General features: G+C 36.0%; 1 protein-coding gene across 3 annotated transcripts in view; it reads left to right on the top strand.

Moving 5' to 3' along the window:
• Window positions 1-1,003: 1,003 nt before the first annotated feature.
• The window catches only part of LOC101899456 (kinesin-associated protein 3), a 146,396-nt gene continuing 121,610 nt past the window's right edge, over window positions 1,004-25,789 (top strand). For 2 of the 3 annotated variants that reach the window (XM_005176984.4, XM_005176985.4), the window contains exons 1-2: window positions 1,011-2,211; window positions 7,616-7,733. In XM_005176984.4, the coding sequence (XP_005177041.2) occupies window positions 1,784-2,211; window positions 7,616-7,733 (546 nt within the window). In that variant the 5' untranslated portion in view covers window positions 1,011-1,783. Of the gene's footprint in view, window positions 2,212-7,615; window positions 7,734-25,789 lie in introns of all 3 variants that reach the window. The other variant, XM_059121791.1, reaches the window with a different exon arrangement.

A 25,789-nucleotide genomic window follows, 5' to 3' on the forward strand; every position in this document is an offset into this window, starting at 1 on the left:
ATTACAAAATTCAAATGTGAAACTTGAATAAAAAAAATTCGGATAATAATGTCGCTTAAATCATCAAAACACCGAATATCGGGGGCTAACGTTATATGGGGGCTATACGAAGACGTGGACCTGCACAGAAAATTTTCTGTCATAGACTGTAGCATCTGTTACGAACTTCAAAGACCAGATTTGAAACATCAAAATACCGAATATCGGAAGGTACCGTTATATGGGGGCTATACAAAGACGTGAACCTGCACAGACAATTTTCTGTTATGGGCTCTAGTATCCATTACGAACTTCAAATACCAAATTTAAAACAATTCCGCGAAATAATGCGGCTAATATTATTAAAATACCGAAAAAGGAGGTACCATTGTATGGGTGCTATACCAAAACGTGAACCTACATCACCCATTTTCAATACCAAAAGTCCTGCAGACAAAGTACTCATTTCTGTAAAATTTTACCAACCTACTTCATTTCGTTCAGTAGCTAGAGTGATTTCCACAGACGGACGGACATCGTTAAATCGACATAGAATTTTATGCTGATCAAGAATATATATATGCTTTGTGGCGTCTAAAATGTATATTCCCAGGTGTCAGAAATGGAATGACAAACTTAATATACCTTCCATACTATGGTGGAAGGTATAAAATTCCATGTTTTCATCAAAACTCCTTCATTATACTTACCATGCTGTTACATTTCACTAATCTCACTCATGTGTTCAAATTAACGGTCTCTCATTTATACATATTGCCATATGATTGCAAGAGAATTGTACTCTCTCTCTCTCACAATATGGCAACATTAATATAAAGCAATACACAAACAATTTGCCATCAGCTGTTTATGTTTGGTTTGGGGAAAAACAAAATAAAATAAACAATAAATGTCAGGGTGAAGTACACAATACAATAAAATAACAAAGCACAACAAAAAGTAAGAGACTAAAATAAACGGAAATACAATAACAATATAGAGAGCGCAGACACACACACACACATAACAAACAAATGCTGGCCGTCTGCTTGTATGGCGTCGACGCAGAAGCTACGTTGCCAACGAATGTCAAAAATCTAATAAGAAACAAACAATCAGACACACACACGCACTTCGCTGCTACGGCTGTAGGGATTGGCGTCGCTGTTGGTATGGCTCTCTGCCTCGTTGTATTGGGTGCTGCCAGCCAGCCATCCAATCAGTTTGGTTTGATTTTAGAACGTTACGAACTGTCGTCTGGAGTAGTGGCCGTTAATTCGCGTGTGTTAGCGGTGTGTTGTGAATTTCGGTTGCGGAAACGCGTTGTAAATGTTGTTTTCGGAATCATAGCAACATTGTTTTGAAAATCATATATTTTTGATTAAAAAATTAACATTTTTAAGAAATTCGTTTACGTTACTAAATCACGAATATTTTCTGTTGTGAATATGCATGCCCTCTCTTGGTTGGTGTTGCTAATGGTGACGATGGTGGTTTGAGGAAACCCTGTCTGGAGTTGAAAGAAGAAAGAAAAAAAGAAAAGTTGTTATTGTTTGGCCGTCGTTGTTGGGGACTTGCGGCTCCCCCGTTTTCAAGTTATAAACAAAACGAAACGGACACGAATAGAAAATCAAAATAAGTCCATCCATCTAACGGTTACCCCCCAAAGTAAACGTCGGCTATCGGGCAGAGAGATCGCGCCAAGCGGAAGGGAACAATACGAAGCGCTCGCGTGTGTCTGTGTGCTGCAGGAAAATACACTCAACATTGCGGTTGCATCGGTAGTTGACGTTTCGTGTGTCGTATGCCAGTTGTGCTGCTGCTCCTCTTCCAAGTAGTTGCGGGCATAGCACTCTTCATATTTCTGCTGCATTATTTGTGTTATATTTTAAATGCCATTATACGCGACTTCTGCGAGACCCTAATAACGACGCGTGAATTTTTGCAACACTACCCCCCAAGCAACGCCTCTTCATCGTTGTCAACCACCCCCTCGGCCACCGTCACCATCAACACCCCTGAAACGTCTTCGTTGCCATCGTCATCGTTGTCGGGCAACTTCAACAGTTCGCGCCGCCGTTCATCGTCGTCAGTTTCGTTGTCGTCGTCGCCCTTGTCATTTGCCAGTGAAAATTGTCTGATTCGCCCAAGGAATTCATCAGCAACGAAAATTCCACAAAAAATCCAAACGAAAATCATGCAAAATTCTGATGATGCAAAGTTTATTAAAAAGTGAGTTGAAATTTCAAAAAAGAAGGGAAAAAATTAAAAAAATACAAGAAAAAATAATTAAAAAAAAAAATATCAGTGCAAAAAAAGTCCAACCGGCATCCAAATGAAAAGTGTACCCCAACTAAAAAAACAAGTGTCTTAACAAATTTTTACTCAAAAAATCCAGTGGTCTCCTTAGAAAATCCATTTCAATATCAAGATCAATGAAAATGAATAATGAAAAAATTCTGTGAAAATGAAAAATTCCTTAAATTTTCATTTGTTAGTCATCTTCTCATCTAATATTCAGTTTATATCGATTTTCCGAATTTTTCTTCTGCACTGCTTGCCGAGTGTTGTTTGTTATTTTTGTTGGTATACGTATAAAACAAGAAGAAGAAGAAGAAGAGGAAAAAGTTCTTTCTGTTTTTCTTAACATTTTTCCGCGCACGCAGAGCAAAGCAGGGCAGAGCCACCCAACGAATTGTGCAGACCTACATATAAACAAACATAAACACACACACCAACTCATACTCAGCCATGTGTATCCACCAATTTGAATGAAAAGCGAGAGTACAGTGTTGCCACTGCCAACCAGGCGGGAAATGTAGCGGATAAAAATCGCCAATATTTGCAAAATTTTGAAATGAAGAAATGTCATTTTGCAAATTTTGATTTTTTATAAAAATGTACAATTGGACCTCATTTTACACCCAAACCTAGTAAAGTTCGAAGCTGGGCTATGTCGGTCCCCATGTAAATGTACATCCCGTTATTAGCTCTTTTAACGATTTTAGCCACATTTTCTGGCGGAATTGTTTAAAAACCAAAATTAAAGTTCATAATGGAATGAATATACCTCTGGGGGCAGAGCATAGGTCCACATTTCCTATAGCCTCCACATAACAGTACCTCCCAATATTCGATACTTTGACAATTTAAGCTACATTGTCTAACGGAATTGTTTCAAATTCGGTAATTAGAAATCTTAATGGAAGGTAACAGCTGCAGTTGAACATTGCCTATCTAAATTCACGGCAGCTCCCAATATTCGGTATTTTGAATATTTTTTAAAACTTTTTATAATTTTGCTTACCCCTACCCTCTATCCGGTAGGTCCTAGTTCCTCCGCAAATTCATTATATTGACGATTGAAACTAAAGTTTCCAAGGAATTTGTTTTAAATTCTGTATTTATGGTTCGTAATAGGAATCACCCCCAGCACGTTGTCTACGTAGACTCACGTTTTCATAATTGTACCTCCCTATATTTAAAAGTTTGATTATTTCAGTCACATTAAAAAAAAATAGTTTCAAATGTTTTACTTGAAAGTCATAATAGATAAAAACTTCCGATGCTGAAAATTATAAATTTTGGTCCTCGCTTTGGTATCCCTCTCATATAACAGTACCGAACTCTTTAACTGTGATCTCCAGTTAATTCGGCATACAATTGCAGTTTAAAATGGAAATCGTTCAAATAAAGAAATCCTGAGTTTTTTAAGGAACGCACTTGGGCACCACAACAATGGGAAGAAGTAAAAAAGCAGTAAGTTCGGCCGGCCCGAACTTTGAATACCCTCCACCATTTGGAAAGAATTTTGAAATTTTCAAAAAAATAAAATCCGTTAAAAATTCGGAAAAAATCTTTAAAATACCGAATGTAGCCGTTATATTAGGGTATATACAACGACGTGGACCTGTATAGGCAACTTTTGTCATAAGCCATTACAATATTCAAACACGAAACTTGAAAAGAAATCCGGTAAATTATGTAGTTAAAATCCTCAAAATACCGAATATAGGGTGGTACCGCTATATCGGGGCTATACGAAGACCTGAACCTGCATGGACGAACTTCAAATATCAAATTTGAAACAATTCCGGTTCATAATGTCGCTAAAATTATCAAAATATCGAATATCGGGAGGTAGCGTTATATGGGGCTGTACCAAAACGTAACCCTGCACAGACAATTTTCTGTTATGGGCTCTAGTATCCATTACGAATTTCGAATAACCGAGGGTTATATGAAGACGTGGACCTGCACAGACAATTTTCTGCCTTAGGCTGTAGTATCCATTACGAACTTTAAATACCAAGTTTGAAACAATTCCGCCAAATAATGTTGCTAAAATTCTCAAACTACCGAATATCGGGAGGTACCGTTATGTGGGGACTATACGAAGACGTGGACCAGCTCAGACAATTTTCTGCCTTAGGCTGTAGCATCCATTACGAACTTCAAATACCAAATTTGAAACAATTCTGGTGAATAATGCCCCAAAAATCATCAAAATACCGAATACAAGGAGGTAGCGTTACATGTTGGCTATACGAAGACGTGGACCTGCAAAGACAATTTTCTGCCCTAGGCTGTAGTATCCATTACAAACTTCAAAACCAAATTTGAAACAATTCTGGTGAATAATGCCCCAAAAATCATCAAAATTCCTAGTAAAGGAGGTAGCGTTATATGGGGGCTATACGAAGACCTGAACCTGCATTGACAATTTTCTGTCACAGGCTGTAGTATCCATTACGAACTTCAAATACCAAATTTGAAACAATTCCGGTGAATAATGTCGGTGAAATCATCAAAATACCGAATATAGAGAGGTACCATTATATGGGGCTGTACCAAAGCGTAAGCCTGCACAGACAATTTTCTGTTAAGGGCTCTAGTATCCATTACGAACTTCAAATACCAAATTTAAAACAATTCCGCCAAATAATGTTGCTAAAATCATCAAAATACCGAATATCGGGAGGTATCGTTATATGGGGGTATACGAAGACCTGAACCTGCATAGACAATTTTCTGTCACAGGCTGTAGTATCCATTACGAACTTCAAATACCAAATTTGAAACAATTCCGCCAAATAATGTTGCTATAATCCTCAAAATATCGAATATCGGAAGGTACCGTTATGTGGGGGCTATACGAAGACGTGAACCTGCATAGACAATTTTCTGTTATGGGCTCTAGTATCCATTACGAATTTCAAATACCAAATTTGAAATAATTCCGCCAAATAATGTTGCTAAAATCCTCAAAATACCGAAAATCGAAAGTACCGTTATGTGGAGGCTATACGAAGACGTGAACCTGTAAAGACAATTGTCTGTCTTATGATGTAGTATCCATTTCGAACTTCAAATACCAAATTTGAAACAATTCCGGTCAACAATTTCGATAAAATCACCAAAATACCGAAAATAAGGAGGTACCATTATTTGGGGGCTATACTAAAACGTGGCCCATTTTTAATATCAAAAGTCTTGCAGACATAATATACATTTGAGTAAAATTTTATCAACCTACTTCATTTCGATCTGAAGCTAGAGTGATTTCCACAGACGGACGGACATCGCTAAAGCGGCATGGAATTTTATGCAGATCAAGAATATATTTATACTTTGTGGGGTTTAAAAAGGATATTTCGAGGTTTTACAAACGGAATGACAAACTTAATATACCCTCCATACTATGATGGAGGGTTTAAAAAGTACGAGCCGTTCTTCTTCCGGACCTCCAAGACTGGCACATTAATGTGAATGTGAATCGCTAATGTTCAATGATAGCCTACGTCAAGTTTCAAAGATATTATTTCCATCAGATTTCATATTAAAACCGATCTAAAGTCCCAATACGCATTTACCTTTTCGTTATGATTGGCTTCATAAAAATATCCCAATATCCACTCAACTTTATTACGGTAGCCCTGCTAAATATGCATTGTGGTGTAGGGTCGGCATTGTCCTTCCATTATTGGCTTTAAATTCAGTTAGATACAACCATGGTAGAAGAATATAGGTAGACGCATCGACACAGCTGCTGGGTCAATGAACTGTCAAACCAATTTTGGAAATGAAAATGTTGAATGAAAAATTATTTAAACTTGTAAAAATTGTTGAAAATACGTATTATAATAACCTCCGAATGACGTCGTATAAGAAAACATATAAAAATCTACTTATATTTAAAAATACATTTAATTTTTTTGACATATCAATGTTCCCAAACGTTGATGCATCTACCTATATTTTTCTACCATGGATACAAACAAGGTTGCAACCATGGTACAATAAGGAGGTAGATCAGCTTCATAAAACTACAGAAATACAGCCCTGATGTTATGTCCGCTTCCTGTCAGAATTATTCAAAATTATGGACAAAAAGTTGTTTTCATTTATTTGATATTTGTTTGTTAATTTCTAAAATGAATCAAATAGCGCGAAAAGTGAATAAAAAGCCTGGATGTTCTCTCAAGAATATGATCCTAAGCGTTCAATCTTTCAATTCCATGACAAATCCGGTTAATATTATTAATGCGCGCCCCGCAATCTAAGTTTCTTAGAATCATTGATTTTGACATTGACATTGAAAATATTTTGTATTTATTTTTCAAAACAACAAATACATACACAAAATTGGCAGAAGTCGGGCACACTTAGAAAAAAATTGTAATCAGCTGGGAGCTCTACCTTACCTTTTTATTGTACCATGGGTGCAACAAACTTTTCGTGGAGCTTAAGAAAAAAACGTTTTAACTGTAACCCCAAAATTATGTGTGTGGCAACACTGTACCCTTTTGCCATTTACCGCACTCACTGAGTACGAGTGTTGACGTCTACAAAACAAGTGCTCGCTCTTCTGCTCTCTCCTGAAATAAAAAGGAAATTCTTTTACGTGCAAAATACAAGTATCAAAAAAAAAAAAGAAACAAATGAAAAGTAACAAAAAAATTAAACGGTATAAGTTGTATGAAAATGTCAAGTGATTTATTTTATTTTTGAAAATTAAAAGAAAAAATTTGAGTAAATCGTGACGTCAGTTATGAGAAAAGTTGTGTGATTTTTGCAAAACGAAAGAAAATACAAAAAAATTGAATAGAAAACAAAATTTGCCAATCATGAGTATTTAGTGTATTTGCTGTTGTTGTTTTGTGCCTAACCACCGTTATAATAATATAAAAATGTTTCTCTCTCTCTTTTCTCTTCTCCCATTTTTTTCTGTGTTATCCTTAATCTCGCGTGCTCTCTCTCTATCTCGCCTCACAACCACATTTAATGTGGCTAACATAAAAATCGTGTGCTGTTTTTGAAATATTCGAAAAAAAAACAACGAAAAATATTTTGTCACTTTGCCCCCATCGTGCCTCGTGTGTTTGTTTATTGTGCATTCGTTTATGTTGTCATGTGTTACGACAACGACAACAACAACGTTTCTGTTTATTTTTCATAAATTACTTCCTACTCCTGTTTTGGTTTTTTTCTCTACGTTTGAATAAAATTGCCTGTAACCAAAAACAACGTCTGCTCCTACAACAATTATGGCCACAACAACCTCTGCTGCCAACAACAAATGCCGCATCTCTGCACCTTTTCTAACCAAAAAACAACACCAACACCACCAATGCAGACGTTGGAAAGGTGGCAGCATTGAACCCCATCCAACGGACAAAGCTTTGATTGTCAATTATCAGCTGGAGGCCACAGTCTTTGGTGATCCGAATAATCCAATGCTGGAAGAGAAAAAGGTAAGTCTGAAGTGTGTATTTGTTTTTGTATTCTCATTTTAGCCACAGAAAATAGAATAGAAAACACAATCTCATTCTCAATTATCCTTTATAGCCTAACTCTGTGTTTGTTTGATATGGGGGTTGCTTGGTTAGATTCATTAATTTATTTTTATATCCTTTGCTAGGCCAGCCAGGAGCCATGTATTCCACCATCACTTTGGGTTTATTACCCACCCTCCGTCTGTGTGTTTTGTTTCAGAGTCCAACATGCCTTTGGTTGTTCGCTTGACGCACTGTTGGAATGACTAATGGCCACCGCTGCCTGAAAAATAAAGAATTTTGTTGTTTTGTGTTTTTATGCGGGCCTCCTCGCCCAGTAAACAATTCCGAACGTTCTTTGTTAAAATAATTCTTTTTCATGATGTTTTTGTTTTTATTTTAATTTTTTTGAATGATTCGTCATTTTAATGATATTGGCAGACCACTCAACCCACCGCTCTTTTTTTGACGACTTTGCCTCAGCGAAATTTAAATTTGTTCCTTTCATTTTCGTTTTCTCACTTCTGTTTTGTGGGAGGAAAGATGATGAGTTTGACAGCAAAGGGGAATGACGGGTAAAGATTTCAATTGTCATGCATGAGATGGGTAATAAATAAGTTTTTTTTTTTTAATTTAAATAAATATTAGCTGAAAAATACATACTCTTCAGCATGTATTTCATCAACTGAGTTTGAAACGTTGGGCGCCAAGGAAAAAAATTGACTGATTAACTATATCCTCAGCCACATGGCTAGAGAGAGAGAGGGTATATATCATTTTCTACGGCCAAAGCGTGCCTTATCGAAATAATGGTTTTAGGCCCTAGGTCTCTTTGCACCAAATCCTTTTCAGGATATTTGGAGTCGATCTTGCGATTTCCGTCCGTCCGTCTGTCTGTCTGGCTGGTGCGCACAATAACTCTCGAAGGAAGTATTCGATTCGGTCGAAACTTGGTACATCGTAATATTATTATCAAACATAGATCGAGTTCGGAGATGGGCAATATCGGCCCACTCCTTCTGGTACCTCTCCCCACAAAATGTCAACATTTTCAAAGAAAATATTTTCTGCACAGAAAGAGCAAGGATAATCCGATTTTGCTCCAGCTTTGCAAATCTTAATATTTGTGTCAGGTCTAGGTCAGGTGCGAGAATGGACAAAATCGGCCCACTCCATCAAGTAGCTCCCCCACAAACGGTTAATATTTTGAATAATTATATCTCCTATAAAATGTGATGTGTCCGATTGTCTGCAAATTACACACATCACAATATTTTTATTAACCCCAGGCCTGGTATGAAGATGGAATATATCGGTCCACTGCTTCTGGTACCTCCCCCGTAAAGGGTCAAAATTTTTAATATCCATGAAGATCATAGAACGTGAAATTACTATTTTTTTCAAACTTGGAACATCTCAATATTTCCGTCGGAATAAGATCTGTTATAAAGATGGTAGAGGTCGGATCATTCCTTCTGGAACCTCCCGCACAAAGGGTTAATATTTTTTGTTTCCACGAAGTCATAAAATTAACATCTGATTGCATTCAGATTTGGCATATCTCAATATTTTATACGCTGCCGAATGCTCTGCTGTATTTTGGCCCATTCCCGGCTAAGCGCTTGCTTGAGGTGATCGGCACTTTGGTATTTTTTAGTGCCAACCTTGATTTCCAAAATACTCCAGAGATTTTGGTGGTCATTGTGCGCTGGAAATGAAGCGAGGAACCTCATTCTGTAACCATTCTTGGGTGGCGTGAGCTGAGTGCGACGGTGCTGAGTCCTGTTGGAATGTCCAAGGTCTGAAGCCAAAATGTTTGTGTGCCCAAGGCCTTAATACACCCTCCAGAATATTTTCGCGATAATACTCGGCATTTATTCTGGTGCCACGGTCAATTAATACGAGCGGAAATCGACTATCGGCTGTTATGGCGGCCCACACCATCACCATGGCTGATGCTTGAGTTCTGGTGGCCAACCGAAGGTGCACATTTTTAGCTGACCTCTTTGGCAAGTAAACACGATAATTTTGTTTGTTTACAAGTTGCTGGACAACGAATGTTTTCTCATCGAAGCGGAGAAAACCAAATTCGGCAGTTCACCATTTTCAGCCAAGCGAAGCAACTCTTTAACTCGTTTGAGTCTATTTTCTTTCTGTTGCGGTGTAAGTTCTTGAACTTTTTGGAATTTCAATGGCTTTACCCCGAGCTCATTTTTCAATATTTGCCGAATGGAATACTGCGATATTTTCAGCTCACGAGCCATTTTTCGGCCACTGCGACGCGGGTTTCGATCAAGTTGCTTCTTTATTTTTCAAACCATTTCTGCCGATGTTGCTGTTTTCTTCTGTCCACTTCCTTGACGTCGAGCCAGTATCACGGTAACGAGTGATGGTACGAGACACAATGCTGGAGTGGTTTAACGATAGCCACTTGTGTTTTTCAGCCAAATATAGGGAAATCACACTATCACGCTTTAATTCCATCACGAATAACTTTTTTCTGGAAAATTCTCCGAAAAATGCTTTTGTACGCTTGTAAACAATATAATGAGCTGTCACTGGTATAATTTTAACAGCTGTCAGACAAGTGGCTTAGAAATGCCAGCAGTCTGTAGTTGGTTGCATTTTTTTTTTTTTTTGATCTCACTCTGTATGTTCCATTTTAAGGCCAGACCTTGGCTTAATAAAAATATTGGAATGTGTGAAATTTGAAGGCAATCAGGCTCTTACATTACATTTTCGAAATTTTGGACCGATATTGCCCATCACCGAACTCGATCTAAGTTTGATAATAATATTACGATGTACCAAGTTTGGCTCAAATCGGATACTTCCTTCAAGAGTTATCGTGCGCACCAGCCAGACAGACAGACGGACATCGCTATATTAACTCCAAATGTTCTGAAACGAATTTGGTCCAATGATACATAGGGTCTAAACCCGTTATTTCGATGAGGCACGTTTTGGCCGTATCAAATGATATACGTACTTTCCAGCCATGCGGCTGAGGGTATAAAAAAGTCCAAGATGAACTGTAGGAACAAATTAATCGATTTTTCGAGGAAGTATCGTACACTTGCTAGCATTAAATATTCAAATTTATTATTTTGGAACACGTGAATTTTAGATATATATATTGTCTTCGGCAGTAGTGCAGCTAAAAATACGAAAAATAGGGTAGTAAATTTTTAATCCTCAAACGAGCCAAGAAAGGGGTATTTTTGGTCCATTTATTAAAATATGGCTAAAAACTTATTTTAAAAGGAACGTACCAAGAAAACAATATTTAAAAAAATATTTGTCATAAAATTCTACTATAGGTCCTAGATGACGTCGAAAGTCTAAATCTTACCTAAAAACCAGAAATTCAAATATTTTAACCCTAAACCGTACGTTGTGTGAGTTTTTGGCAAAAATCTCCAATAAAAAATTCTTTCAGAAGACAAAAATATTCTTCATCATTTCAAGATACGTACCGAATATATAATTTCACTTCCATTTCCTCTCAGTGTATAAACATCCTACTCGCCATACATCCATACATCCATCTATCCATAGATCCATGACATACTAATTATTGACTTTACTTATCTTATTTTTTCACTGTTTGTTGTTGATGTTTTGTTTTTTTGTTTTTTATTTTCATAATGCCATTATATAATGACAACAAATAGACAATGCGAATGGCAAATATATCTATAAATGTGCGCGAAAATAGAAGTGCTAAATAAACATTGACTGGTGTTAGCATAAGTTAGCACCTTCGGGGCCAATTGTCTGTCGATTGTATGGCTATGGAAGTGGACAGATAGCTGGATGACCGTTGATTGGTTGTGGGCTATTGACTTTTCAGCAGCACGAATAGAGGGAGGGAGAGACAGACGCTTAGACTAGCATTCATGTAGTGTTAAGTAAATAACAGAGTTCCATGGAAATCCTCACTTGAAATCAGCGTCTTTTTTTTGAGGGGCAATTTTTTATATTTTTCGTATTCTATAAAAATAAGAGTATGGTGTTTATACAGTTTCCAGTAAGGTGTTTACATGTTTGTAACTTTATTTTCGCTTTAGTTTTTCCTTGATTATTATTGAAGCAGAGCAAACACTTGGCGTTTGTCCGCTAATTAATTGTACAAATAGTGCCAAACAAAATATGAGATTCTCCTAATTAATAATAATATGTTGGAATACAACATATAAACAATAATGCCAAAAGGCCTATATAGTCATGATTGGTACCATTACTACTTTCATGACCTTAGAAGGTGAAAAAATCGCCACTTCTCCGGACAGTGTAAAAGGTAGCTTTACGAATTTTTATACCCTCCACCATAGTATGGAGGGTATATTCAGTTTGTCATTCCGTTTGTAACACCTCGAAATATACATTTTATTTCTATGTCGATTTAGCAATGTCCGTCCGTCTGTCCGCCAGTGGAAATCACTCTAGCTTCCGAACGAAATGAAGTAGGTTGATAAAATTTTACTCAAAAGTGTATTATGTCTGCAGGACTTTTGGTATTGAAAATGGGCCTTGTAGGTCCACGTCTTCGTGTAGCCACCATATAACGGTACCTCCCGATATTCGATATTTTGATGATTTTAGCGACATATTTACCGGAATTGTTTCAAATTTGGTATTTGAAGTTCGTAATGGATACTTCATCCTAAGACAGAAAATGAGCCCTGTCGGTCCACGTCTTCGTATAGCCCTTATATAACGAAACCCCCGATATTCGGTATTTTGATACTTTTAGCGACATTATTTACCGAAATTGTTTCAAATTTTGTATTTAAAGTTCGTAATGGATACTACAGCCTATGCCAGAAAATTGTCTGTGCAGGTCCACGTTTTGTAACCCCATGGTACCTCCCTATATTCGGTATTTTTATGATTTTAGCTACATTATAAACAGATTTTTTCAAGTTTTGTCGCTTGTGACAAAAGTCGCCTATACAGGTCCACGTCGTTGTATAGACCCTAATATATGGCTACATTCAACAGAATTTTTAACGGATTGTATATTTTTGAAAATTGGCAAATTTTTACCAAAAGGTGGAGGCTATTCAAAGTTCGACCCCGCCGAACTTACAGCTTTTTTACTTGTTTTTTTTTTTAGTTCCGAATGGATTTGTGTTTTGAAAATATTTGTGGGGCGGATAAATAGAGATTTTATATGCACTGAAATTTATTTTTTGAAATAATTTCAACATTCATTTCATCAAACTTCCAGAAAAGGGAGAAACTATCGCAACCAGTTAAAATTAGGTTGACTGGCAGTATAATATAATATTTGAGACAACAATAGAAAAACCGAGTATCGGCGTTTTGAATGTTTCCATCGCATGGTAACCAAAATAGGGGGGACAATTTTCCCCAATACCATTTTTTTTTGAAATATTTAAAGGAAGATTCCTTGGAATCCTTGCGTTTTGGTTATGTAATGGCTTCGGCAATATTATTAATGACAATGCGACGATAATTTTGGTGAACATCTCAACCTTCATGTGATTCAACAAAGGGGTTTTTTGACCCTTTTTCAAAATACGCCCATACATGAAGGGGCCCCAATATTTAGAACTTAATTTCTCAAATTTAAAGAGTTTTTCCAAATTTATTGGATTACTTCAAGAATCAATCCATCAGATTTGGTTAGTGGTTAGAAGTTTTTTTAAGTTTTGGTTGTATTTTCATTTAATTTGGCCAAATTTTGGGTGTTTTTATACCTCAGCCACTTGGCTACAGAAGGTATATATCATCTGATACGGCAAAAATGTGCCTCATCGAAATAACGATTTTAGACCCTAGGTCTCTGTGGACCAAATCCGCTTCAAGACATTTGGAGTCGATCTAGCGATGTTCGTCCGTCCGTCTGGCTGGCTGATGCGCACGATGACTCTCGAAGGGAATATCCGATTAGGTCCAATCTTGGTACATCATAATATTATTATCAAACTTGGATTATGTTCAGGGATGGGCAATATCGGTCCACTACTTCTGGTACCTCCACCACAAAGAAAATAATATACTGCACAAAAAAAAAGAGAAAGGATAAATCAATTTTCCTCCAACTTTGCTAATCCTAAAATTTACATCAGTGTTAGGTTAAGTGCGTCAACGGACAATATCGGTCCACTCCATCAAGTACCTCCCCCACAAAGGATAACAATTTTTATAATGTGATGAAAATGTGATGTAAGAGTCCGATTGTATTCAAATTACACACACCACAATATTTTTATTAACCCAAGGTCTGGTGAGAAGATGGAATATATCGGTGCACTACTTCTGGTACCTTCCACACAAAGGTTAACATTTTTAAATATTCATAAAGCTCATAAAACACGACATTAACATCCGATTAAATTTAGACTTGGCACATCTCAATATTTCCATCAAAACAAGATCTTTTACCCCCCACAAAGGGTCAAAGTTTTGAATAACCAAAACGATAATACAATCCGAAATAAGCATCCGGTTCTCTTCATATTTCACACATCAAATTATTTCTACTTACACAAAATCTGCTGTTAAGATGGAATATATCGGTCCACTCCTTCTGGTATCTCCCTCACAAAGGGTTACAATTTTGAATATCCACGAAACTCATGAAACGCAAAATTAACATCCGATTCCGTTCAAACCTGCCACATCTCAATATTTATATCAACACAAGCTCTATTTTAAAGATGGTAGAGATCGAAGCATTCCTTCTGGTGCCTCCCACACAAAGGGTCAAACTTTTGAATAACCAAAACGATTATAAAATCTGAGATAACCATCCGATACTCTTCACATTTAACGCTGTAAATATGAATTGTATCGGTCCATCCATGAAGCTCATAAAACGTGAATTTAACAATCCGATTCCATTAAGACTTGGTACATCCCAATATTTCCAATAAGTTACCAAGAAGGTAGAGATCGGATAATTTCTTCTGGTACCTCCACCACATAGCGTTCACGATTTTAAAAACATCCAACTCTCTTCAAGTTCCACACATACAAATAGATTGTTGTTGATGATAGGTATCTACCAACCCCTACTGGTACCTCAACCACAGAGGTTCATAATTTTCAATATTTTTATCTGTCATAACTTGCCAAACAAGTCTTTAGATTTTTTATACCCTCCACCATACTATGGAGGGTATATTAATTTTGTCATTCCGTTTGTAACTCCTCGAAATACTCATGTCAGACCCAACAAAGTATATATATTCTTGATCAGCGTAAAATTCTAAGACGATTTAGCCATTTCCGTCTGTCTGTCTGTGTGTCTGTCTGTCTGTCCGTCTGTCTGTCCGTCTGTCTGTCTGTTGTAATCACGCTATCTTTCGAACAAATTGAGATAGAAGGCTAAAATTTTGCACACATATATATTTTGCCAGTAGGCAGGTTAAGTTCGTAAATGGGCCATGTAGGTCCAAGTTCTCATATAGCCCCCATATAACGGTACCTCCCGATATTCGGTATTTTGATGATTTTAGCGACATTGTTTACCGTTCCAAATTTGGTATTTGAATTTCGTAATAGACACTGCAGCATAAAACAGAAAATGGGTCATGTAGGTCCACGTCTTCGTATAGCCCCCATATACCGTACCCCCCGATATTCGGTATTTTGATGATTTTAGCGACATTATTTACCGGGATTGTTTCAAAATTCGCATGTGAAGTTCGTAATGGATACTTCAGCCCATGCCAGAAAATTGTCTGTGCAGGTCCACGTCTTCGTATAGCCCCCATATAACGGTACCCCACATATTCGGTATTTTGATGATTTTAGCTACATTATAAACAGATTTTTCTTCAAGTTTCGCATTTAAATATTGTAATAACTTATGACAAAAGTCGCCTATGCAGATCCACGTCGTCTTATAAGCATTCGGTATTTTTAAAATTTTAACAGAATTTTTAACGGATTTTATTTTTTTTTTTTTTTGGAAATTGCCAAATTTGTACCAAATGGTGGAGGGTATTAAATGTTAACGAACTTACTGCTTTTTTACTTGTTTACACTTACTTTCTGATGTCGCATAAAATTGGATATAAATGTTCGATTTCCTTCAAATTTCCCATACCAAATTCTTTAAATTTCCAATTCTGTGTATTAGATGAAGTATGAAAATGTAATACTTCGGTCCGCTATATCTGTTACCTCACGCATATTTCCACATTTTCCAAAAATTTGCACATAGCTGGTATAAAGTATAGGAAGTAGTCTATACAGTCCAAATCTGGCACGTTGTAATATTTTTTATCAGTCTTAGGTCAGATACGATTATTGACCAAATGTCCAACTGCTTAGAAAACTCCCCCATAAAGGATCAACAGTTTGAATAATCATAACTCAAGGCTGAGGGTATACATCTTTCGGCATAACCGACTGATACTCTTTTACTTGTTTTTTTGGAGATTTTGGCAAACTTTAGATAATATTCGTGTCATACTACGAAGTGAATGAGAATTATTTCTTCTTACTAATGCATATAAACTCAGTTTATACACAACAATTATCAGCCACGAAGGATAAATGTTATTTGACGATTATTGCTATTAAAGAGGTTAATGTGAACTGGGTATAAATCTAATTCATAGAAAGTATAGATAAGGCATACCCGTTCTCAAAAATCATTTTGAGTTTCAAATTTCTTTCTTGTTGTTGTCTTCATTTTTTCCTAGTGTATTTGAAATTACAAAAATATAAATTATAAAATTTATCACCTTATGGCGTTTTCTCTCCAGTCTATCTACCAAACACTTACCTTGGTCTATACTATGCGGAGGAGATACTGTCATATCTACAATATTGAATATGTGTGTTATGCAAATTATCTGTAAATACAAAAGGCTTTAAAATATATGATAATGTTTCATGTAAACAACATTTAAACAACAACAACAACAGCAACAACAACCAACTATTATAGTATTTACAATATTAAATGATGGGTGGAGCTCTTGAGGAGGCAGGAGAGTGAGAGAGAGGGAGAGGGAAAAAAAACAAGACCTTCGACAAGTGGCTATAGTTTCTGACATACAAATGAAACTGAAATTTAATTAAAAAACTACAACAACAACAAAAAGGAAGAAAGAAAGAAGAAGAAAATTCTGAGTTGAGTTAAGGAAGGAAGGATTAGTTGTGGCTTTGCACAGCACAATACAACACACGTGACATGTACGGAAGTGAATGGCAGCAGTAAAAGGCAATTTTCTTTTGAAAGTTTGAAGCTCCCTCTCCCCACCCTGAAAACTACTTTAAATGTTACGGAAATTGGGCTAGGTTGCAATGGTGGTTGCCTCGTTAGAAATGGCTAAAAATAAAACAAAAAACATTTTCAAAATGGCCAGTTGACATGAAATGTTAGGATGTTTTATTTCACCATAACATGATATGTCAAGAAGCGAAATTGACCTCAGTTATTATGACATTTATTGCAACAGCAACAACAACGCCGATAAATGTTGTTCTCGTCAACAACATGTTTGTTCGCACACCATTTAAGGCGGAGAACTTTCAGAAAAATGTCGAACCGAACCTTGACGGTCTATAAGTTGTTGCAATGGAAAAACGGAAATGTGGCGAAAACTCATTGTAGGATGGGCGATAATTTGGAAAAATCAAAAAAAAAAACAATATTGAATCAGTGCTGGGGCTCAATATATTCTTTCTATGAAAATGCGAAGAGAATTTTTTTTTAAACAAGTAAAAAGGCTGTAAGTTCGGCCGGGCTGAATTTTGAACACCCTCCACCATTTGGTACAAATCTGGCAATTTTCAAAAAATTAAAATCCATTAAAAATTCTGTTAAAATCTTAAAAATACCTGCATACGCAACTTTTGTCATAAGCCTGCACAGACAATTTTCGGGCATAGGCTGTGGTATCCATTACGAACCTCAAATACGAAATTTGAAATAATTCCGGTAAATAATGTCACTAAAATCATCAAAATACCGAATATCGGGAGCTACCGATATATGGGGGCTATACGAAGACGTGGACCTGCAAACGAAATTTTTAGGCATAGGCTGATTACCATTAAGATTTTCAAATACGAAATTTGAAACAATTCGGAAGAATTTAGTCGCTAAAATCATCAAAATACCGAATATCGGGGGGTACCGATATATGGGGCTATACAAAGCCGTGAACCTGCAAGCGAAATTTTTTGGCCTGGGCTGTAGTACCCATTACAAACTTCGAATACGAAAATTAAACATTTTATACATTTTTACATGGTTTTTGACAGTAAATCCTGTCGTATAATATTTATAACAGGGCGTATTTTTGGGAATGTCCCTAAAATCCTTTAATATGGCCATATTTCCGAAAATATATAACGTTTTATACATTTTTACATTTTTTTGACGTTTACGACATTTTGTAGAAAACTCAAAAAATTGATATTTTTGATGACATTTGTTGATTTAAACTCTAAACGCCTCGAAAGTACTACATTTTCATAGAAAAATAAATATTTTATACATTTTTACATGGTTTTTGATAGTGAAACCTGCCGTATAATATTTATAGTCACTAAAAACCCTTTAAAATGGCTATATTTCCGAAAATATATAACGTTTTATACATTTTTACATGTTTTTGACGTTTGCGACATTTTGTAAAAAAAACTTAAAATTTGCTTTTTTTGACAAAAGTTGTCGATTTTATATTTTCGTAGAAAATTAAACATTTTATACATTTTTACAGTCAAACCCGACATATAAATTTTATAACAAGGCGTATTTTTGGGAATGTCCCTAAAAACCTTTATTATGGCCATATTTTCGAAAAAATATAACATTTTATACATTTTTACATGTTTTTGACGTTTACGACATTTTGTAGAAAACTCAAAAAATTGATACTTTTGATGAAAATTCTTGATTTAAACTCTAAACGCCTCGAAATTACTACATTTTCATAGAAAATTAAATATTTTATACATTTTTACATGGTTTTTGACAGTGAAACCCGACCTATAAATTTTATAACAAGGCGTATTTTTGGGAATGTCCCTAAAAGCCTTTATTATGGCCATATTTTCGAAAATATATAACATTTTATACATTTTAACATGTTTTTGATGTTTGCGACATTTTGTAGAAAACCTTACAAATTCGGTATTTTTGATAAAAGTTGTCGATTTAAACTCTAAATGCCCCGAAATAATTATTTTTGTCTTAGAAAATTAAACATTTTCTACATTTTTACATTGTTTTCGACAGTCAAACTTTGTCGTATAAATTTTATAACAAGGTGTGTTTTTGGAAATGTCCCTAAAAGCCCTAATATGACCATATTTCCGAAAATATATAACGTTTTATACATTTTTACAGGTTTTTGACGTTTGTGTTTACGACATTTTGTAAACAAACTCATGAGATGCTTTAAAATTCAATTGCTCCCAAGATATACCCTATTTAAAGGATTTGATATAGCCTCTGGCCCGTTATTGATTTCTTTTATCTCCTTTTTGGGGGTTTTTGACGTTTACGACATTTTGTAAAAAACCCATAAGAAGCTAAGAAATGCTTTTCCCCCAATATTTATAATATTTAACTCGTTTCATATAGCCTCTGGCCCGTTATTGCATTTGCGAATACTCTGTAAGGGTTTTTGACGTTTACGACATTTTGTAAAAAACTCCTGAGAAGCTCACTAATATACTTTTGCCCAAAATATACACTCCTCTTACAAATTCTACCAGTGTATGACCTTTACAAAGACTTTGTAGGGGTTTTTGACGTTTACGACATTTTGTAAAAAAACCCAGCAGAAGCCCAAAACTGCCTTTTCTCCCTCCAAAAAATTACTATTTAAATGGTTTCTTATAATTTCTACCAATGTAAGACAATTACGAACAATTTGTAGGGAATTTAGACGTTTACGACATTTTGTAAAAAACTCAAGAAAGGCTCAAAAATTCATTTCCACCCAAAATGTGTACTATTTAAATTGTTTCATACAATTTCCACCAATGTATGACTTTTAGGAACCCTTTGGGGGAATTTTTGACGTTTACGACATTTTGTAAAAAACTGCTGAAAAGCGCAGAAATGCATTTTCCACCCAAATATGTACTATTTTAGAGGTTTCATATAGCTTCTGCTTCTTTATGGCATTGGGAACTGTTTTAAGGGGTTTTTGACGTTTACGACATTTTGTAAAAAACTCCTGAGAGGTACAAAAATATATCTACCCACAAAAAATCTCCTATTTAAATGGTTTCATACAATCTCCATCAATGTATGACTTTTAGGAACCCTTTGGGGGAATTTTTGACGTTTACGACATTTTGTAAAAAACTCCTGAAAAACTCAGAAATACATTTTCCATGCAAATATGTACTATTTTAGAGGTTTCATGTAGCTTCTGCCCCGTTATGACATTTGCGAACACTTTTTAGTAGTTTTAGACATTTACGACATTTTGTAAAAAACTCATGAGATGCTTTACAATTCAATTTCTCCCAAAATATGTACTTTTTAAATGGTTTCGTACAATCTCTAACAATTTTTCAAATTTACGAACAATTTGTAGGGGTTTTAGACGTTTACGACATTTTGTAAAAAACTCCTGAAAGGCATAAAAATATATCTTCCCACAAAATATGTACTATTTAAATTGTTTCATACAATCTCCACCAATGTATGACTTTTAAGAACCCTTTGGAGGAGTTTTTGACGTTTGGAGGAGTTTGTAAAAAACTCCGGAGAAGCTCGGAAATGAATTTCTTCCCAAAAATATGCATTATTTGAGTGGTTCCATATTATCTCTGCCCCGTTATGGCTCTTGGGAACACCTTTTAGGGGTTTTTGACGTTTACGACATTTTGTAAAAAACTCATGAGAAGCTTAAAAATGCTATTTAAAATGATTTTGTACAATCCCTACCAATTTCCGACATTACTAACACTTTGTAGGGGTTTTTGACGTTTACGACATTTTGTAAAAAACTCATGAGAAGCTTAAAAATGCAATTTAAAATGATTTTGTACAATCCCTACCAATTTCCGACATTACAAACACTTTGTAGGGGTTTTTGACGTTTACGACATTTTGTAAAAAACTCCTGAAAAGCTCAGAAATTCCTTTTTTATCCAAAATATGCACTTTTAAATGATTTCATAAAGCCCCTTGCCTAGTTATGGCATTTGCGAGCACGTTTTAAGGGTTTTTGACGTTTACAACAATTTGTAAAAAAGTCCTAAGAAGCTCAGAAATGAATTTCTTCCCAAAAATATGCATTCCTTAAGTGGTTCCTATAGTCTCTGGCCCGTTATGGCACTTGGGAACACGTTTTAGGGGTTTTTGACGTTTACGACATTTTGTAAAAAACTCATGGGAAGCTTAAAAATGAAATTACACCAACAAAATTTATTTTTTAAAAGGGTCTGTACAATCTCTACCAATTTTCGACATTTACTAACACTTTGTAGGGGTTTTTGACGTTTACGACATTTTGTAAAAAACTCCTGAGAAGCTCAGAAACGAGTTTCTTCCCAAAAATATGGATAATTAAAGTGGTTCCATATAGCCTCTGCTCCGTTATGGCACTTGGAAAGAGTTTTTAGGGGTTTTTGACGTTTACGACATTTTGTAAAAAACTCATGACAAGCTTAAAAATGCAATTTCTCCCAAAAGATGTATTTTTTAAAATGGTTTTGTACAATATCTACCAATTTTCGTCATTTACTAATACTTTGTAGGGGTTTTTGACGTTTACGACATTTTGTAAAAAACTCATGACAAGCTTAAAAATGCAATTTCTCCCAAAAGACGTATTTTTTTTAAATGGTTTTGTACAATCTCTACCAATTTTCTACATTTACTAACACTTTGTAGTGGTTTTTGACGTTTACGACATTTTGTAAAAAACCCAGCGAAAGCTCAAAAATGTATTTTCCCCCAAAATATGTACTATTTAAATTGTTTTATACAATCTCTACCATATTTTTGACATTTAGTAACACTTTTTGACGTTTACGACATTTTGTATAAAACCCCTGAGAAGATCAAAAATGTATTTCCACCAAAATCTATAACATTTAAATGGTTTCATACGCTCTCTACGCCTTTATGACATTTACGACACATGGTAGAAAACCAAAATAAATCGCTCTTTCCTACCGTTCCACCCTGAAATGTACAATTTCTAGTACTTTTGTTGCTGTTGTTGTTGTTATTATTGCACCCAATTAACTTCTATTGAGTTATTAGTGAATTGCATTGATTCATGATGTAGTGATTATATTAATGCCTACATTTCAATAATGACCTCCTAAACCGCCCCTTTATCGTTTTTGTGTTTTTTTTTTTTTTTTGAAAATTGACCAAATTTGGTGAGGTTTTTTTGCCATTGATTTCCCAACAAAAATAACAAACCGGACATTGGAACATTTAGTCGAAAACAATAAAAACAATAAACACCCAAAACGGTGGGCTTAGCATAAACAATATCCCTCCGCCTCAGTTGCAGTGTAAATGCAATGATGCGGTCGGCTGGTCGGTCCGACGATCGTTGGGTTTTGATTTTAAGCGGATTTTCAATACTGAACGGTTTTTTGTTTTCTATGCCACAAATCAAGTGCATCGAATGTAAACAACGCACATTGCTCACTACGCGCAATTTAATGTGCGCCTTGTGTTTACCAATAATGCAAGTGAAGGGAGGAAGGGGACAGAAGTGAGCACTATTTTTTTGTTTTTGTTGTTGTGGTAATTGTTGGGTTGAGTCATGTCTTGTTTTTTGGGGGTGCCAAAAAGGGGGTGGCAAGTTTTTTTTTTAATTTGTTAGTGTTTGGCACAGGATTCATTGTTTTTCCTGGAATGGCATGACAATTTTGAAGGGAGGACTGTTATTTTTTCCACCTATGAGTCAGTTTATATTGAAGTATTTTGAAGATTTTTGATAAGCATAAAGTGACATGAACTGGCAATCAGTATTTTTATCTGATTTTGGGTTTTCATAGTAGAGGGGTTATTTTTATGGAATTTAAAAAAAAGAATTTGGGGAGCTGTTATTTTAGGAAAATGACCAAAATGCCCACATTTGGAATAACGAAAAATAAAAAACTAGATATTTCGGGAAAATTTTGAAAAATATCTCCAGCATTTTAGAAAAATTGCCATCGAAAATCCTGGTTAAAAATATATACGAGTCTTTGATTTATTATATCAGTAGAAAGCCTTAGAAGATCCGCAGGTCTTCTCTATAGAAGACAAAAAGGTCTTCTCAATAGAAGATCCAGAGGTCTTCTATATAAGACCAATTGGTCTTCTCCATAGTAGACCCTGACATTTCTCCATAGAAGACCCCGAAATCTTCTCATAGGTCTTCTCCATTGAGGACCATAGGTCTTCTCATTAGAAGACCTAGGGGTCTTCTCCATAGAAGACAAAAAAAGTCTTCTCAATAGAAGACCCAATAGATCTTCTTCCATAGAAGACCAATAGGTCTTCTTCCATAGAAGACCAATAGGTCTTCTTCCATAGAAGACCAATAGGTCTTCTTCCATAGAAGACCATTAGGTCTTCTTCCACAGAAGACCCAGAGGTCTTCTTCTATAGAAGACCATTAGGTCTTTTTCCATAGAAGACCAATAGGTCTTCTTCCATAGGTCTTCTTCCATAGGTCTTCTTCCATAGAAGACCAATAGGTCTTCTTCCATAGGTCTTCTTCCATAGGTCTTCTTCCATAGAAGACCAATAGGTCTTCTTCCATAGGTCTTCTTCCATAGAAGACCAATAGGTCTTCTTCCATAGAAGACTAATAGGTCTTCTTCCATAGAAGACCAATAGGTCTTCTTCCATAGAAGACCAATAGGTCTTTTTCCATAGAAGACCAATAGGTCTTTTTACATAGAAGACCTAAAGGTCTTCTTCCATAGAAGACCTAGAGGTCTTCTTCCATAGAAGACCTAGAGATCTTCTTCCGTAGAAGACCTGGAGGTCTTCTTCCATAGAAGACCTGGAGGTCTTCTTCCATAGAAGACCCAGAGATCTTCTTCCATAGAAGACCCAGAGGTCTTCTTCCATAGAAGACCCAGAGGTCTTCTCCCATAGAAGACCCAGAGGTCTTCTTCTATAGAAGACCCAGAGGTCTTCTTCCATAGAAGACCCAGAGGACTTCTTCCATAGAAGACCCAGAGAACTTCTTCCATAGAAGACCCAGAGAACTTCTTCCATAGAAGAACCAGAGGTCTTCTCCATAGATGACCTAGAGGTCTTCTCCATAGAAGATATATGGGTCTTTTTCTTAGAAGACCAATGGGTCTTATCCATAGAAGACCTATATAGATCTTCTCCATAAAAAACAAATGAAGGTTTTCTCCACAAAAGACCCAGAGGTCTTCTTCCATAGAAGACCAATAGGTCTTCTTCCATAGAAGACCTAGAGGTCTTCTTCCATAGAAGACCTAGAGGTCTTCTTCCATAGAAGACCTAGAGGTCTTCTTCCATAGAAGACCTAGAGGTCTTCTTCCATAGGAGACCTAGAGGTCTACTTCCATAGAAGACCTAGAGGTCTTCTTCCATAGAAGATCTAGAGGTCTTCTTCCATAGATGACCAATAGGTCTTCTTCCATAGATGACCAATAGGTCTTCTTCCTTAGATGACCAAGAGGTCTTCTGCCATAGAAGACCAAGAGGTTTTCTGCCATAGAAGACCAAGAGGTCTTCTGCCATAGAAGACCAAGAGGTCTTCTTCCATAGAAGACCAACAATAGGTCTTCTTCCGTAGAAGAGCAATAATAGGTCTTCTTCCATAGAAGACCAATAATAGGGCTTCTTCCATAGAAGACCAAGAGGTCTTTGCCATAGAAGACCAAGAGGTCTTCTCCCTGGAATACCAATAGGTGTCTCCATGGGAGACCAATGGGTCTTCTCTACAGAAGAGCAAAAATCTTCTCCAGTGAACCAATATGTCTTCTCCATAGAAGACCAATGGGTCTTCTCCCTACAAGGCCAATGAATCTTCTCCCTGGAAGATCAATAGATCTTCTCTATAGAAGACCAATTAAGATATTCTCCACAAAAGACCAAAAAGGTCTTTGTTTTAGAAGACCAATAGGTCTTCCTTTTAGAAGACCAATACGACTTCCTTATAGAAGACCCAGAGGTCTTCTTTGTAGAAGGCCAATAGGTCTTCTTCATAGACCAATATGTCTTCTCCATAGAAGTCCCAGTTTGTCGGGCTCTGTGTCTTTGAAAAAATTATTCTTAAAAAAACTTATTTTTTGAAACGCAATGTAATTTTCCTCAATTATTTTTTTCTCTTTTCTTTCTTTTCAAATATTATTTCTCACAATTAAGATGTCAATGTCTTGAAAGTCATTAACACAAACTCGATGTTGTTGTTTGTCTAGAGAGGGTGGCAGTTTGCCACCAATAATGGCCGCCGCTTGACGCTGACCTTGTATTACATTTATTAGCTACACACAACGCGATGACGATGACGACGACGCCGACGACCTTGCCACAATGCGTCATCGTCGTCCAGTACAACAAATGACTGCTGTTTGTTCTCCAAACAGGCTTCATAACTTCATAATTAATGTGACAAAATTAATTAAGAAATACTTTTCGAAATTTACGTCAAATCACATGGCCAAATAGGTATTGGAAACAAGATGTGGACAAGTGGTCGTTCCACAACAATCGACCGATGGATCCATTGGCGGCGGATCGATCCACCACTCAGTGGTGATGAATTGTTCGTCGACAATGTTTAGACCTAAACGATTCTTTAATGATTTCATGGTATCAAGAAAATATGGACTTCGTGACTAAGACGAGTTTTCCAAAGTTTTCTGAGTTTATTTTTTTGTGATTTGTTGGCTGCCAGTAATTATTTCAATTTCCACCGACATATGGCGGGCCAGGTTGAAATTCAATGAATTAATTTTCACTTTGATTCGATACGGTTTAGTTTTGTTTCTTTTGGTTAATTGAATAGTATTAATTAGATTTGTTTTGCGGCTAATGCGGTGGAATTTGCAATGAACAGTGGAATATGGAAAAGCAATAG

Source organism: Musca domestica, unplaced genomic scaffold (genome assembly GCF_030504385.1).
Source record: "Musca domestica strain aabys unplaced genomic scaffold, Musca_domestica.polishedcontigs.V.1.1 2, whole genome shotgun sequence".
NCBI lineage: Eukaryota > Metazoa > Arthropoda > Insecta > Diptera > Muscidae > Musca > Musca domestica.